The 16,082-nt window shown below is 37.6% G+C and overlaps 1 protein-coding gene across 14 annotated transcripts in view; it reads right to left on the bottom strand.

Moving 5' to 3' along the window:
- Positions 1-16,082, bottom strand: part of LOC309553178 (protocadherin gamma-B2-like) — a 374,843-nt gene that overhangs the window by 109,434 nt on the left and 249,327 nt on the right. Inside the window, exon 1 of one of the 14 annotated variants that reach the window (XM_082254114.1) lies at positions 9,552-11,872. The exons of 12 other annotated variants lie outside the window; for them this stretch is intronic. In XM_082254114.1, coding sequence (XP_082110240.1) covers positions 9,552-11,849 — 2,298 coding nt within the window. In that variant the 5' untranslated portion in view covers positions 11,850-11,872. Of the gene's footprint in view, positions 1-618; positions 3,160-9,551; positions 11,873-16,082 lie in introns of those variants that run through there. One more of the 14 variants, XM_082254111.1, reaches the window with a different exon arrangement.

Below are 16,082 nucleotides of genomic sequence, written 5' to 3'. Positions count from 1 at the left end.
CTGCAATGACTCAGAGTGAAGAGAAAGTCTCCCTATGGCTGCATACCCATGACATCCCTGAGGTGTGTGTGTGGCAACCTCAGCCTGGACTCCAGCCAGACCACACCCCCAACACATTTTGCTCCACCCCTCGGAGCTTAGTCATTACTTAGCTCTGATGAGTGGAGCAAAATGTGTTTGAGACGTGGTCTGGCCAGAGTCAAGGATGAAGTTGCTCCACACACACCTCAGGGATGTCATGTATGTTCGGCCATATGGAGACTTGCTTGCTTTATGCTTATGTATTTTTCTGAAGAATGTGATTAAATTGTAGCCTATGGTCATTTACAGGAAATCACCAGGAAGTCTTGTCTACCGTACATTTCTAGAAACCTGGAGAAGATATGGGATGCACTAAGAGTATTGGTTATATAATGGTCTAGTAACTGTGGTATTATCATGAGAAAAAAAAATCCTGTAACTATTCAATTTACAAAATAATTCAAATAAAATATACCATTATTATAGACCTCTTCTGATTTGTCAACACTGTAGGGTCAATACAGATTTTATAACAAACATATCTGCAACAATGTTTTAAAGAATGCAGACTTATTAAATATCACAGCTTCAACATACCTGCAAAATAAGACTGCCATCAGCTATAGGGTCTCTTATGTTTTCATTATCAATTCCTGAATCATCAGCATCAATGAGTTTGTCTACAGGAACAACCGGAACACACTGCTGAGATTTTAGGAAAGCAAATTCCTTGTCCATTGAATCCAGAGTTGGACAAACATTGTATGTGTAGGGCAGCTGTAATGTTCCATTGTTAAACTGGGAAATAAATCTGGGATCTACAGTATGATATAAGTGTGTATTCACAGGGCCAAAGGAAGGCAACGATTTGGACTCTCTGCATTTGGAGACCACAGCGACTATCACAGTCAATACAAATAGAAAAGTAATCAATGACAAGGCAATCACTAGGTACATTTGTAAGTTCGACTGAGAGTCCAGTTTGCTTGGCTGTTTGTTCATTTCGGGAATAACTTGCTGAAAACTATCAGCAATCACCAGGTTTAAAGTCACAGAAGCAGACAGGGGTGGGTAGCCATTGTCTTTTACTATGACCACAACTTTATGTTTTAAAGAATCTCTGTCGTGAAAAACATTTGATGTTTTGATCTCTCCAGTGTACTGATCAATAGTAAAAAGTGATGGCTCAGAAGCTTGCAAAAAATAAGACAACCAGGCATTGTGTCCAGAATCCGCATCCACTGCGACCACTTTAGATACCAAGGAACCTTGTTCGGATGACCAAGGCACCATCTCAAAGACGGGGCCATCACTGTCTCTTGGTGGGTATAGGATGACTGGTGGGTTATCATTCTGGTCTACCACATGAACTTTTAGAGTTGTGCTGCTATTCAGCGATGGAAATCCATTGTCTTTGGCAATAATCTGAATGTTGAATTCCCTGTGTTGCTCATAATCGAATGACTTTTGCGCATAAATGACTCCGGTCACTGGATTTATGGACACATGCAAGGATATGAGATCTTTGTCATTACTGTTACTTACTATAAAGTAAGTCAGTTTGGCATTTTCTTCACTGTCAATATCTTTCGCTTGAACATGGAATATGGAAGCTCCTGGTAAATTATTTTCTGGTACAAATGCAGTGTAAGTCAACTTCTCAAAAATAGGTGCATTGTCATTAACATCCGCCAAGTCCAAAAATACAACTTTCACAGAAGACAAAACAGGGAAACCCTTGTCAGATGCTTGAATGGTGATGTTATATGATGACATTTTTTCTCTGTCCAGAGAATCTTTTGTAACAATTTTATAAAAGTTACTGGTTGATGAAACTAATTGAAATGGAATATCCCCAATTATTTGACACTGAACATCTCCATTTTCTCCTGAGTCTTTATCACGAACTGCAATGAGTGCCACCACAGTTCCAGGGGATGTGTCTTCAGAAATAGGAGAAGACAGGGAGGTGAGGGTTATCTCAGGAACATTGTCATTCTCATCCAATATCTCTATTAAAACTTTGGCATGGGCAGCCAGGCCCCCTCCATCCATGGCTTGTACAGATATTTCATAGTGTTTTTTCATTTCATAATCTAAATGTCCCTTTGTCCTAATGTCTCCATTCTTGTGATTAATTGTAAACATCTGGAGAATGCTATTTGCCAGGGTACTGAATGAATATGTAACCTGTGCATTTACACCTTCATCCTGATCAGTTGCCCTGACCTGCAGAACTGTAGAATTCAAAGGTATATTTTCCTTTATGCTTATTTTATATACTTCTTGGGTAAATATAGGTATATTATCATTTATGTCAATGATGGCAATCTTAATCAGTATGCTCCCTGTTTTTACAGGATTTCCTCCATCAGAAGCTGATAAAATTAGTTCATAGTAATTCTGTGTCTCTCGGTCTAGAGGCTTTTCTAGAACTAGCTCAGGAAATATGCTGCCATCAGAGCTGATCCTTTCTCCTAAAGCAAAGTGCTCATTTGGACTCAGCTTGTAGCTTCTCAGTGTATTAATTCCTATATCCAAATCCTCAGCTTTCTGCAAAACAAACTTTGCTCCTGGTAAAGCAGATTCACTTATTTCTAATCTAATTGTTTCATAGAGAAATCTTGGTGGATTGTCATTAATATCTTGTATTTCAATCCTAACACTAAACACATTTAAAGGATTCTCAGCCACAGCATCAAAGGTCAGGACACAATCAGCTGCAGCCCCACACAGTGTCTCCCTGTCTATCCTCTCTGCAATAAAAAGGCCTCCATTCTCCAGATTGATACTGAAATATTTTTCAGAAACATCAGACACAATACAGAGTTTTCTTGCTGTGATATCCTTCACATTCATTCCAAGATCTTTCACTAAATCACCAACAACTGAACCTTTCCTCATTTCTTCTACAATGGAATAATGAATCTGAGCAGAGACTGAATGACACAACCAGGAAAATAATGAAATCACTACTTGCCATCTGATTTCCAGGGGTGACTGTGGTTGATGCATTTTCAAGACAGATTTTTCTTCTGCTGTTGGGATTATATAAGAGGAATCCTTTGTATAATGAATAATCCTTAATTGAATACAAATTCCAGAATATCTTCTTCTTTGTTAGACCTGAAGCACTCCCATCTCATGCAGAAATGCTCTATATCTGCTCTTGCATTTGTACTGCCTTTCTCATAGAAGCATACATCTCTCACATCCTTCCCTTATTGGTTCAACAGCGGCGCTCTGAGGTGGAAGTGGGATACTACAACATTTTAGAGTTATTTTCATTTATACAGTTTAACATTTAGGGTCCTTTAGTTACGTCATGAAAACTGATTTAAAAAAACACGTGATAATTGAATCCTTTTGCATCAGTTTACAGTATATATCCATCTTCAGTTCAATTATGTTTAGTTTATATCAGTATGCATCTGTTTTTACATGTCTGTTTTTTTAGTTGATGAGGAAAAAAGTCATAAGGTGGACAAAAATATAAACAAAAATATGTGTATAAAGGAAGAAAAACCTTAATCAATTTTTTCTGCAGACATAACAGACTTGGATGCAAACAAATTTAAATGGACGTATGCCTGTTTACTTTTGCCCTTTCATAGACATTCTGGATCCATCTGAAAACCTGATCAAGACTGAATGCCCAAATGACTGAATCTGTTATAGTGAACTGCCTATTTCAAAATATATTTCACAATAGGAACCATTTTAGGCAAGGATAAGTTATAGGCAAAATACTACTGATTTTCTTTCCTCAAACCTATCTTATCAATTGCATCGATTTGCCGCCTTTGAAAAACATTTATCTTCCTGTATAGGTCGTGTACTGCATTTTTATCATTTTTTTTTTCATAAAACAAGAAGGGTCAAGGTGACCTGCATTTTTGTTGTAAAGGAAAATATTTATGTCCAACTTTAGGAAATTAAATTACTTAATTATGCCCATTATCCACATAATTTAGCAGATGTTAGCAAGTAGCCAGGAAAAGTTCCAGGTGGTAGAATTATATCCCTGGAAAATGACATACTTAACAGCTTATGTATTCTTTCAGAAAAGTGACAGTTTGGATATTAGTATGCCTAAATGAACTAAAAGCACATGGCTTTTCAGCTTAGTAAAAACATGACAGTTGTTTTTGCATATGCAGTTCAGAATTCATTCATTGACTCAAAAAATGTACATTTAATGTGGAGATGTCTATGTAAAGAAAATGGTTAAAGCGGAGTTCCACCCTGGGAATACTTTTTTTAATAAAAATATCCCCGGGACAGTCAGGGCTAGTACATTCCACAATGGCTAGCCTCTGATCTGTCCCGGGTTGCACTTACCTTTTAGAAGAAATACTTACCTTGAAAATGTCTTGTCCAGCGCTGCCATCTCAGGTGTGGGCAGCTTGAAGCCAGCGCAAACCTCTTCTGCATCCTCTTCCGTCTTCTTCGGTCCCACGATGCACTGCGCCGGCCCCGCCGTCACTTCCGGTGCCTCAGCGTCATCCCTGCACAGCTTCTAGGCATGCCCAGAAGCTGTTTAGCAAGGTATGACGGCGCCTGAACCGGAACTGACGTTGGGGCCGGTGCAGGCACATTGATTCCTGGGAGTGATGACGTTCAGCTCCCAGGAATCATTGCAAGCCAGGAAGTGACGAATCGCCGTGGCCGCCGAGGGGAGGAAGAGGAAGTAAGGTAAGTATATTTTCTTCTAACCCAAGTAAAAAAAAAAAATTGCGATTATCCATTTGTTTTTCAGGTGACCCCGGGCATGAAGATGGAGGTAAGTTTAATTTGAGGGTGGAACTCCGCTTTAAATACCTCTCCTGCTCTGCTGCACACACCATCCAACAACACTTTAATCACCTTCTGAAGAATCACCTTCTGAAGTTTCTTCTGAGACCAACACTTCCAGGAGTGTCAGTCTTCTGTGCTCTCATTGCACATAGTGGTTCCTCCTGCAAACCTCAAGTAACTATAGGACACAGCAGTGGTGCAGGAGTCAACAGAAGGAAACATTGATTGCACCAGTGAGAACATGGGATTAGTATCACTGGAGTGGTGTTTGGTGGTGTTGGAAGTGTAAAGTGAGAAAGGTAAGTATTTACTTAAATTTACATTTCTGTAACAGAGTTGCTTTACAATTTAAAATGTAATCATTTAAAATGTTAACATGTTATAGTTTAATATTATTAAGAATGACATTTGCATTTCAATTGTTACCTGCTGTAATGTAAAATTGGCAACCTAGAGGCATTCTGTAGACCACTGGTGTACAGAACTATCTAACTTAGAAATGTAATTTCCTACTTGTGTGATTTGCTCACTTATTTTCCCAGAAGTTTTCATTAAGCTACAGTACATGTTAACTTATAGGCACCTCTGCCATAAGAATTTCAGTTTTGGTGAGATATTCCCCAAAAGTTACATACTTCTAACGAGATTAAGATACTGTAGCTTTTCTCATTAGACCACTAAGAATACACAGATGATTAGTATAAACTAGTCACTCCCATTCAGAAAAAGTCTGCACAAGAAAGGGTGAACCAAGTGGCTATTTTTTCAGAGAAAGAAATTAGTATGCAATCTTTGTTAAAATCACTGCAACATACATTGATCACCTAGAGGGGAAAAGTTGAGCTACTCTTTAAGCTTTATATATCTGCAACTCCATCTCCCATAGTTATAATATCACACATATGCTTCAGAAGAAGACACACTGCCATTGGTCTGTGTGGTATCAGAGTGTTATTCATAACAACCAGATTACAGTTGTAGAGGAATCTGAACAATAAAACAGGATCTGTGACTTGTAGCATAAACTAAAGTAGGACTCATTTGCTGCAATACTGCACTGACATCTGTAAACCAATTAACAATGTAATATTGTGCCATTAAAGCTGGAACCACAGAAATTTCAACTCATACAGAGTAATTATATCTTATTACAAAAAGATCTAGAATTATATTGTCATACTGGGGTGAAAACAGTGATATTATATAGGTGCTGCTGTGATTCCCCTTTACCTGATGGTACCATGCTACAAGAGTAGGAGTAGTGCCATTTAATCAATAGTAAAAAAATAAGCTACTTTAACGTTTGAAAAATTAAGCTTTTATTTTTTGCACATTTAAGTGTTGTTTATCACACCCACACACACAAACATACCTGTACTTGCATACACATTAAGGCTCTGTCATAAACAGACTGACACTAACCAGCCAAGTGAGATTTTTGAATATGTAGATGACCAAATGTCACATCTGACAAAAGAAATGAGACAAAATGTAATTCATAAAACCAAGATTCTCTGACATTTATATACTGTATATCAGCCTTTCTCAACCTTTTCAACACAGAGGAACCCTTGAAATAATTTTCAGGTCTCAGGGAACCCCTGCTAAAAATGGCTATATTTACAATCTATGATACATCAGTGTGAAGGTCAGTGGGATGAATGGTCCTTACATTTGTGGACACTGGGAAGAATTACCTTCCTTACAGATAGCTAAAAAGATCAATGGTGTCAGGGGAAACTTATTTGAGAGGCAGAAACTGCCCATTGCTCAAGGAACCCCTAGCAACCTCTGGAGGAACCCTGGTTGAGAAACACTGCTGTATATAATATTGTACTAGTATATATGCCTTTGTATGTACCACTGGAGAAAAAAGTCATGTCACTCGAGTCAAAGCCATGCTACCAGTGCAGGCAGAATACATGAAAAAGATAAAAAAATGAAGCCATATTTCCAAAGTAATGTCACTTTACAAAGCCAGGGTCGTAACGTTGAAACAGTTACAGGAATCACAAAATTCAAATGCATTTCATGCACGATAGACTAAAGTAGCTATATAATTATAAGGTCTCCTAAAGTTCTAATGTGTAGAGGAGTTGCATTCATATTTGCTTTAGTGCACTGTGTGAGGCCATAAAAAGGTTTGAGGGAAGGAAGACTTGAGTGTTACCTTTGAAGTATACAGAGTCGGAGCAAATGGACCCTGCTATGTTACCAGAGTTCTAATATAATTACCATATACATGTTAAAAGTGCTAAAGTGCTACCACAGCGTTATAAAAATCCAACAAAGTCAAGTTAAAAGTACAACCATATTAAAAAAAGAAGCTACATCAAAAAAGGGCTACCATGATCTAACCTAGGTGAGAAACTTTGAAAACAGTTGTCATTGAAGGTATGCTGCCATGTCAAAAGTACTTTCATTGCTCTAAGTGATTGATTTCCATCCCTTTCTCTGAAGCTTCTTTTTGCATCATCACATTCACTGAAACTGGGAACATCTTGCAATGGATATAGGCTAATGGAAGAGTGACAGAGGTGGGAAAGGCAAGAAAGTGGCACCTATAGCCATGTCCCTTTAAATAAATCTGAGCCTGACAAATGTACTGATATTTATTTTAATTTTGAATGTTAATTAACCGCTTGCCGACTGCCGCACGACTATTTACTGCGGCGGTCAGCCCCTCATAGGCAGAGCGACATAGTACTACGTCGCTAGTCTGTAAGGGTCTAGGGAGCGAGCGTGCGCTGCTGGAGGCGCACTCCCGCTCCCGCGCGGTCACGGACCCCCCCCCACGCATGTGACCGGCGGACCCGATGTCCGCCGGTCACTCGGAGATCGTCGGTGGAGAGGGAGAGAGGCAGGCGGCTGATGTAAACAAGCCGCCTGTCATTCTCCCCTGTGTAGAAATAGTGATCATACGGTTCTACTATGTAGGACCATTGATCACTGTTTCTACAGCTCAAGCCACAGCCAATTACAGTTAGAATCATGCCCCTAGGGACACACATAACCCCTCCCTCTCAAAAAAGTTAACCCCTTCACTGCCAGTGTAATTTTACAGTAACAGTGCATATGTATAGCACTGATTACTGTAGAAATGTCACTGGTAACCCCAAAAGTGTCAAAAATGTCAGTCAAGGGTCCGATCTGTCCGCCGCAATGTCGCAGTACCGCAAAAAAAATCGCAGATCGCCGCCATTATGCGTTAAAAAAACAACAAAAATGACAAAAATCTTTCCCTTTGTTAGTAAACGCGATAACTTTTGCGCAAACCAATCAAAATACGCTTTTTGCGATTTTTTTTACCAAACATATGTAGCATAAAACAAATTGGCCGAAAATGTTAAAAAATTTAGATTTTTACATTTTTTTGGGGGGGAATTTCATATAAAAAAATGTGAAAAATAATGTTATTTTTGCAAAATTGACGCTCTTTTTTTGTTTATAGCGCATGATCAAAAAATCGCACAGGTGATCAAATACCACCAAAAGAAAGCTCTGTTTGTGGGATAAAAAGGGCGTCAAATTCGTTTAGGTACAGCGTCGCACAACCGCGCAATTGTCCGTTAAATTCACGCAGTGCCGAATCGCAAAAAACCCCCTGGTCGGAATGGGGGTAAAATCTTCCGTGGCTTAAGTGGTTAAAGCGGGAAAAGGCTACCACAAAAACACAATTTCGGAGTTATACTGCGCTCTGAATTGTACAGTGTGATCCTGTACATCAGTCAGATTTATCCACTATCTGAAGCTTTGGGATTGATTTACTATTTACAAATAGACTGTGCATTTTGCAAAGTGCAGTTACACTCTGCAAGAGCAGTTGCTCCACTCCAGAGCTTAGTAAATGATCAGAAGCTCTAATGACTTCCATCATCAGATTGTGTGCAAGCAAAACATTTCCTTGCATGTGATTGGGTATTCTTTGCAAAGTGAAGTTTTACCTTATTTGCTAAGCTCTGGAGCAACTGCTCTTGCAGAGTGCAAATGCACTTTGCATCTGCACAGGCACGTTTTATTGATGCTTCAGAGATCACAGACTTTTTCTGTTAATATACACAAAGCAATTTAAGTACAAAAAAATATAGAGGGAGGACAGAAGGAAAGTAATGTAAATGATTATTTAGCTTACTAAAAAAAAATATAATTTTCATATAGGTAATTTAATAATCCATGTATAATATAAGTAATACATTTTCACATATACCACTTGCAGACAGCAAGTGGTCCTCTATGCGAGGTGTATCGCCCTTCTTTTAGATCTTAACACTAAAAGCACGAAGGTACTGGTGAACTTTCTTTTTTGAAAGTATAACATACTTTTCCAACAAATTTCAAGGATGCAGCCTGTAATAGTTACTTGTAAAACAAAGGCTGTATACAAATAATAAAAATATTTTTTAAAACATTCGTTTTTAAAGACGTAAAAAAAAAACTGCCCAAAACTTTTATGCTTACTTTCAAAGTAAGTGAGGTTAAAAGCTTTTGGTTACAAGTCCTTATTATTCAACCTAAACAAAGACTGTATGCAAATAATAAAAATATATTTTAAAACATTAGTTTTTAAAGATGTAAAAAAAAAAATTGATCAAAACTTTTACGCTTACTTTCAAGGCAAGTGGGGTTAAAAGCTTTTGGTTACAAGTCCTTATTATTCGACCCATAAAATGTATATTAAGCACATTTAAACCCTTTTGTTAATAACAGTTAAACGGATTTTTCCTGAAACATACCTGAGAAGAAATGTTTTCTGCAAGCAAGGAATCCTTTGAGCTTTCATTTCCAATCCCCGAATCATCAGCATCAATGAGATGATCCACTGGAACATTTGGTTGAGGACTAAGGAAACCAAAGTCATTTTTCCTTGAATCCAGTGTTACACAAACATCATATGAGTAAGGCAGCTGCAGGGTTCCATTTTTAAACTGAGATATAAATCTAGGATCAACTGTTGGATACAGGTTTGTACTCACGGATCCAAATCTGGAGGAGTATTTGGACTCTCTGCATTTGGAGATGATGGCAATTATCACAGTCAACATAAACAAAAATGATATCAATGCCAAGCCTATAACCAAATAGATTTGTAAATTTGACTTGGAGTCCAGTTTGCTTGACTGATTGGTCATATCAGGGATTACCTTCTGAAAACTATCAGCAACCACAAGGTTTAGAGTGGCAGAGGCAGAGAGAGGTGGGAGGCCATTGTCTTTTACTATAACAACAACTTTATGCTTTAAAGCATCTTTTTCTTGAAAAACATGTGATGTTCTGATCTCCCCAGTATGTTGACCAATAGTGAAAAGTGATGGCTCTGAAGACTGTAAAGAATAAGTCAACCAGGCATTGTGTCCAGAATCCGCATCCACTGCAACCACTTTGGATACTAAAGAACCTTGTTCAGAGGACCAAGGAACCATCTCAAAGAAAGGGCCACCACTGTTTATTGGTGGATATAAGATGGTTGGTACATTATCATTCCGGTCTACAACAAGAATCCTTAGAAATGTGCTTGCGTTCAGAGGTGGAGAGCCACTGTCTTCTGCAACAATCTGTACAATAAATTCTTTATGTTGCTCATAATCAAATGACTTTTGTGCATAAATTACCCCAGATATCTGATTAATAGATACATGCAATGGCACAGGATCCTTCCTATCACTGTTACTTACTACAGAGTAAGTCACTTTTGCATTTTCCAAACTGTCAATATCTTTTGCTTGAATACTGAATATTGAAACTCCTGGCAAATTGTTTTCTGGTACAAATACAGTATATGCTAATTTCTCAAAGGCAGGTGCATTGTCGTTGATATCTGACAAGTCCAACTGGATCATCTTTACAGAAGACAGAGGAGGAAAACCTTTGTCGGAGGCTTGAATAGTGATATTGTAGGAGGAAGTTTTTTCTCTGTCAAGGTAGCCTTTTGTGACAATTTTATAAAAGTTGCTTGCTGAGGATATCAGCTGGAAGGGTACATCACCTAGAACTTGACACTGTACTTCTCCATTATGTCCTGAGTCCTTATCACGGACTGCAATCAGTGATACCACTGTTCCTGGTGCAGTGTCCTCAGGAACAGGTGACAATAAGGAGGTTATGGAAATCACAGGAACATTATCATTTTCATCCAATATTTCTATCAAAACTTTAGCATTAGATACTAGGCCTCCTCCATCTTTGGCTTCCACTGTAAACTCATAGTGTTTAGTGACTTCATAATCTAAATTTTCTTTTGTTTTAATTTCTCCATTGTTGGGATTGATAGTAAAAGGCTGACGAATATTATTCAACATTGCATCAAATGAATATGTAATTTGTGCATTTACTCCGTTATCTGCATCACTTGCAGAGACATGCAAAACTGTTGAATTTAATGGCACACTTTCTTTAACCTCCACTTTGTATATATTCTTGGTAAAAATAGGGGCATTGTCATTAAAATCAGTAACAGATATCTGTATTAAAGTAGTGCCTGTCTGTGCTTGAATTCCACCATCAAAAGCAGTTAGAGTAAATTCATAGCTGCTTTGGGCCTCCCGATCCAAAGACTTTTCTAGAACCAGTTCCGGGAATGCAATACCATCTGTGCTTGTCTGCTCTCCCAGAACAAAATGCTGATTTGCACTGAGCCTGTAGCCTTTCAGTGAATTGATGCCAATATCTAAATCTATTGCACTTTTGAGAGTAAATCTTGCCCCTGGTAAAGTATGCTCACTCATTTGTAATGCAGTTCTTTCCTGCATAAATGTTGGTGGATTGTCATTTAAATCTTGAATTTCAATCCTAACACTGAAAATATTTAAAGGATTCTCAGCCACAGCATCAAAAGTCAGGACACAATCAGCTGCAGCCCCACACAGTGTCTCCCTGTCTATCCTCTCTGCAATAGATATGTCTCCATTCTTTGGATTGATATGGAAATATTTTTCAGATACATCAGAGACAATACGTAGTTTTCTTGCTGAGAGATCCTTTACATTCAATCCAAGATCTTTTGCTAAATTTCCAACAACTGAACCTTTTCTCATTTCTTCAACAATGGAATAATGAATCTGAGCAGAGATTGAATGACACAGACACAAAAATAAAAATGCTACTTGCCATTTGATTCCTTTAGGTCCTTGGTGCATTCTCAAGGCAGATATCTTTCTTTGCTGGTTATATATGAGTGAAACTCCTAGATGTATATATGATCCAGTTAAGATATCAGCAAACCATAAGCTTTCTTCTTTGTGAGACCTGCAGCAATCACATTCCATACAGAAATGGTGTGTATTTCTATTTCCAATTGTTGGCTGTCTGACTAACAGAGATGTCCTTGGATCCCTCACATATTTTCCTTATTGGTCAACAGCGGCGCTTTGAGGTGAAAGTAGGGAACTACAATACCTCAGAATTGCATCTGTTATATATTAAATTAGGTTTGCTTTATATTTTATTTTTAACCAGAATTTCAGTTAAATATGTGCAACTAAATGTACTTGCTGCTATGCCACTTGTATATCTTGGCTGCAATTGTGATTTTTTTTTACTAAACTATTTCTTTGAGGGAGGTACAGATGATTGCAATGCACACCTCTCAGTGCTAGGATTTTTTTTACTATGAGTGAGCACAGTGCATGTGCACATAATAAGATGAAATTGAGTGAAATCTAAATAACTAGAGTTATGGCTCTATTTTGAATCCATGGATATATTACTTTTTAATCTATAGTACCTGTGGAACAAAAGAGATGCCTTTTTGAAGGATATAATTGCCAAAACTGTTTGGGCATGCATCTGTAGGCCTCAGTGTTGGCAGTGATTGCTGAGTACTGGTGAAGGGCTTCAGTCTGTCAACATGTCTTACTATACTACAGGGGCAAACATCAGGGACAAAACTCTACCTGTATTCATAGCTTTTGGATGACTAAACACATACATTGCAAATGACTATGCATCAGTCTGCCTTTTAGGAATATTCCTGTGCTGCATCACTGGAGACTGACAACTTGTCATAGAAAAATAATGTCTTGGCTAATCTATTTCCTTTAAAACGTAAATGGAGGGGGGAGGTATTGCGCTTCAGGGAGAATAAATACTTTAAAATTAATAAAACAATATGATAGTGATATTGAGGCTCAAAAAATATGTGATGTGTAATATATAATATAATAGTGATCTATAATCAATATACAAACAATAAAAGTGTATGTACTTCCAATATTCATACAATATACATAAAGTGCCCACGTGCTAATATCCTCAAAAATCTTCAAACTATAAATAAACTAACAATATATCAAATGAAGGTGAGTAAAGTGACAAGTGCTTCCTCAATCTATGTAAAACAAGGAAAATACATAAGGTGCTTATAAGTAAAAGAAAGTGCTTGAAGTGTCCAGAAAAAGTGTCCAAATCATTTCAATTAACCTTTGTAGGCAAAAATCCTTCTTAAATCTTCACTGTATAACCTCCACCTTTCACCAAGTGATAAAGGGGGTGCTCTTTAGTCTTTAGACCCCCTCGGGGTGTACTAGCTGCTCACCTCAATATATAAGGGAATGCGCCTTATAATTAAATGGTACTCCTTTTTCACCTCTCCTCTTGGCCACTCTGCAGATAGGGGTTGGAAATGGTCTTTTTGGATCGGGTGAATCCACATAGGGTGCTCCACGATATCTCAAAAAGAAGTGCTCATATAGTGCAGTATGTCTATTAAATCATTTATTGAAAAAAAATTGTATTGCACTCAGATGTAAACGAAAATTTGCAAGCCTTAAAACCGAGTACAGCTTTCCTGCGGACTCTAACTCCACGTCTGACGTCACTTCCGGTCACGTGGCTTCTTCAGGGGATATCAGCATACACTAATGACGCTCATTTATATAGTTGGAGCCAGAAGTATGTAGACCGCTATTTTTCTTTCTACTCATTGTAAGGGCTGACAATCCGGAACCGGATATCCTGATTCCGCCATCATTAAACATACTCAGCCCTAAACTATATCCGAAGCCGAAACCCAATATGGGCTATTCAAATCTTAAAATAACTAAAAACAATATTAGACCTATAATAAAGCCAATTTTATATTATAGCCGAATTCTCTAAGTGAGGTGTACATAATCCAGCATACAATACACCGCAATTTAGTCTCCACACAGAGCTCGTAAACTACCAAAATCACACTGAGTAATTGATTAAGACCTAGTACTATGCCATACACATGAATAGTGGACCATAAAGATAAAATTAAACATGAAGAAATTATATATAACACGCATGATTACAAAAGTAGTAAGGTTAAAATTAACCAGCTCACTTCCGGTTAGAGAATTCGGCTATAATATAAAATTGTTATATTTTATTATATATCATTTTATGTTATATTATATTATATTATGTTATATTATTCGGCTAAAATATAAAATATAAAAATAAAATAATTAACATAGCTATGGAACAGCCAACATAAACATTAAGCTAAATAAACAAATAGCCACCTAGGTGACTCAGTGCCCACCCAGACCATTTGGCACCAAGCCCACAACATTGGATACAAACTACATTACACATTATCATAAGCATAAGCGTAAACAATGTACATTGGTCACAATATTAATCACCTCTCCAAAAGATGATGATCAGACTGACAAAAACAATAGGTGACTTAATTAACAATGGGAATGCACACCTAGGAGGCACACACTGGGAGAGACCTTCTTAACAATAAGCACATAACAAACAGTGATCCCACCCCACCTCAGACTGCTCGGAAAAAGTGTACAACAGTCTATGAGACAACTCATACAATGTTCCAGCAGTCTAAAAAGGTGGAATTATTTATCTTCATAGATTTCTTGAGGAATATTTCTGTCCCAAGTGGAGGGGCTCAGTTTTTAGGAGTGCCACCATATTTCCTCTGATCATTAACTTGTACAAAATTATTACAGCTTTCCAAACACTCCAGAAGGGAAGCTTTATTGTCCTTATTCAGAGAATTAATCCAACCCTCGCTCTCAGCGTTCATCACGTTGATGTCCATCTTTGGAGAATAATCTGCTCTCGCCATGGGCCATATTATGAGCAGGAGGCATGCCCCTAGTCCCCTTCAAAAGCCCCTGTCTTGGTTGGGTCTGCCACGTTACCCTTTAACATCTACACAGCCCAAATCTGAATGACTTTAATTATTTGTCACCTTCCCCACCTTCAAAACGTAAAAGTCTAAAGAGCATAGGGGGAGTTGTTGGAGGCAGGCTGTTGTGGGACAAATTTGAATATGCTGTGTGTGTATAGTGTTCATAAACAAAGAGAGCATAGTACAAAAATGCATAAAAAATAAATCTAGCTTAGTATTAAGAAAGTCACATAAACAATGGCAATATACAAGTTGCCTATATTAAAAGACAGCTATATAAAAGTTGGTAGTGCACAAAACATTTGGATGGGAAAGAAGGGGTAGGACAAGCTGACACGAGGGGCAGAAAGTATAAATCTGCAAAGTAATAGAGATGCTTTTTTTTATATAAATAACAATATTTTATATGTTTGGCTAAATGTTAATGCTTAAACTGATTTCAAACTCTTATCTGTGTTCTGTGGAACTTTCAATGCCATGGGACAGTAATTCCCAATATACCCAAACATCTCTACAAATGAGGGATGTGCAATACAGCCCGTGACAATCCTAATCATTACCCAAGACACATACTCCAGTGTGTGACTGTGGCCTACATTAAAGTATGCAAAAGACCAACCCATCTCCAAAACACAAGTAAAATACCAACTTTTTTCAACTATTCAGTGTGTCAATCACAGGATTGTTTTTGCATTTAAAATATGCATTTGCCTTATTATAACACTTTTTAAGAATGTACTATATTATTTATTCTAAAGTGCTAATATATTGTGCAGTGATATACAACATACATAGGCCATTCATAACTGTTCATACAGCTGATGGAGTTCAGAAGAATAGCCTCTGCTGCAGTTACACAGAAACACTAAGTGCTCCGGATGCATTTTTGCATGCGCGTTATACATGTTTTTTTAATACATTCCAGTGCATTTTCTTTCCTCTCTTTTTTGACACTTAAAAAAATCTTAAGACAATGGTTTGTTATGTGTGTTCTGGTGTGTTTACATTGATGCATTCCAGTTAAAAAAAAAAAAAAATGCAGCTGGTTGTACTTTTGTTGAAAGCACTTTACTTGACCATACCTGTGTGAATTAGGGCCAATGGAATACATGCCAATAACTGTACTGTACATGCATTCCAGATG

The sequence above is a fragment of the Pelophylax lessonae genome (genome assembly GCF_965119305.1).
Source record: "Pelophylax lessonae genome assembly, chromosome: 4".
In the NCBI taxonomy this organism is placed as follows: Eukaryota; Metazoa; Chordata; class Amphibia; order Anura; family Ranidae; genus Pelophylax; species Pelophylax lessonae.
This window is presented reverse-complemented; position numbering and strand designations above follow the sequence as displayed.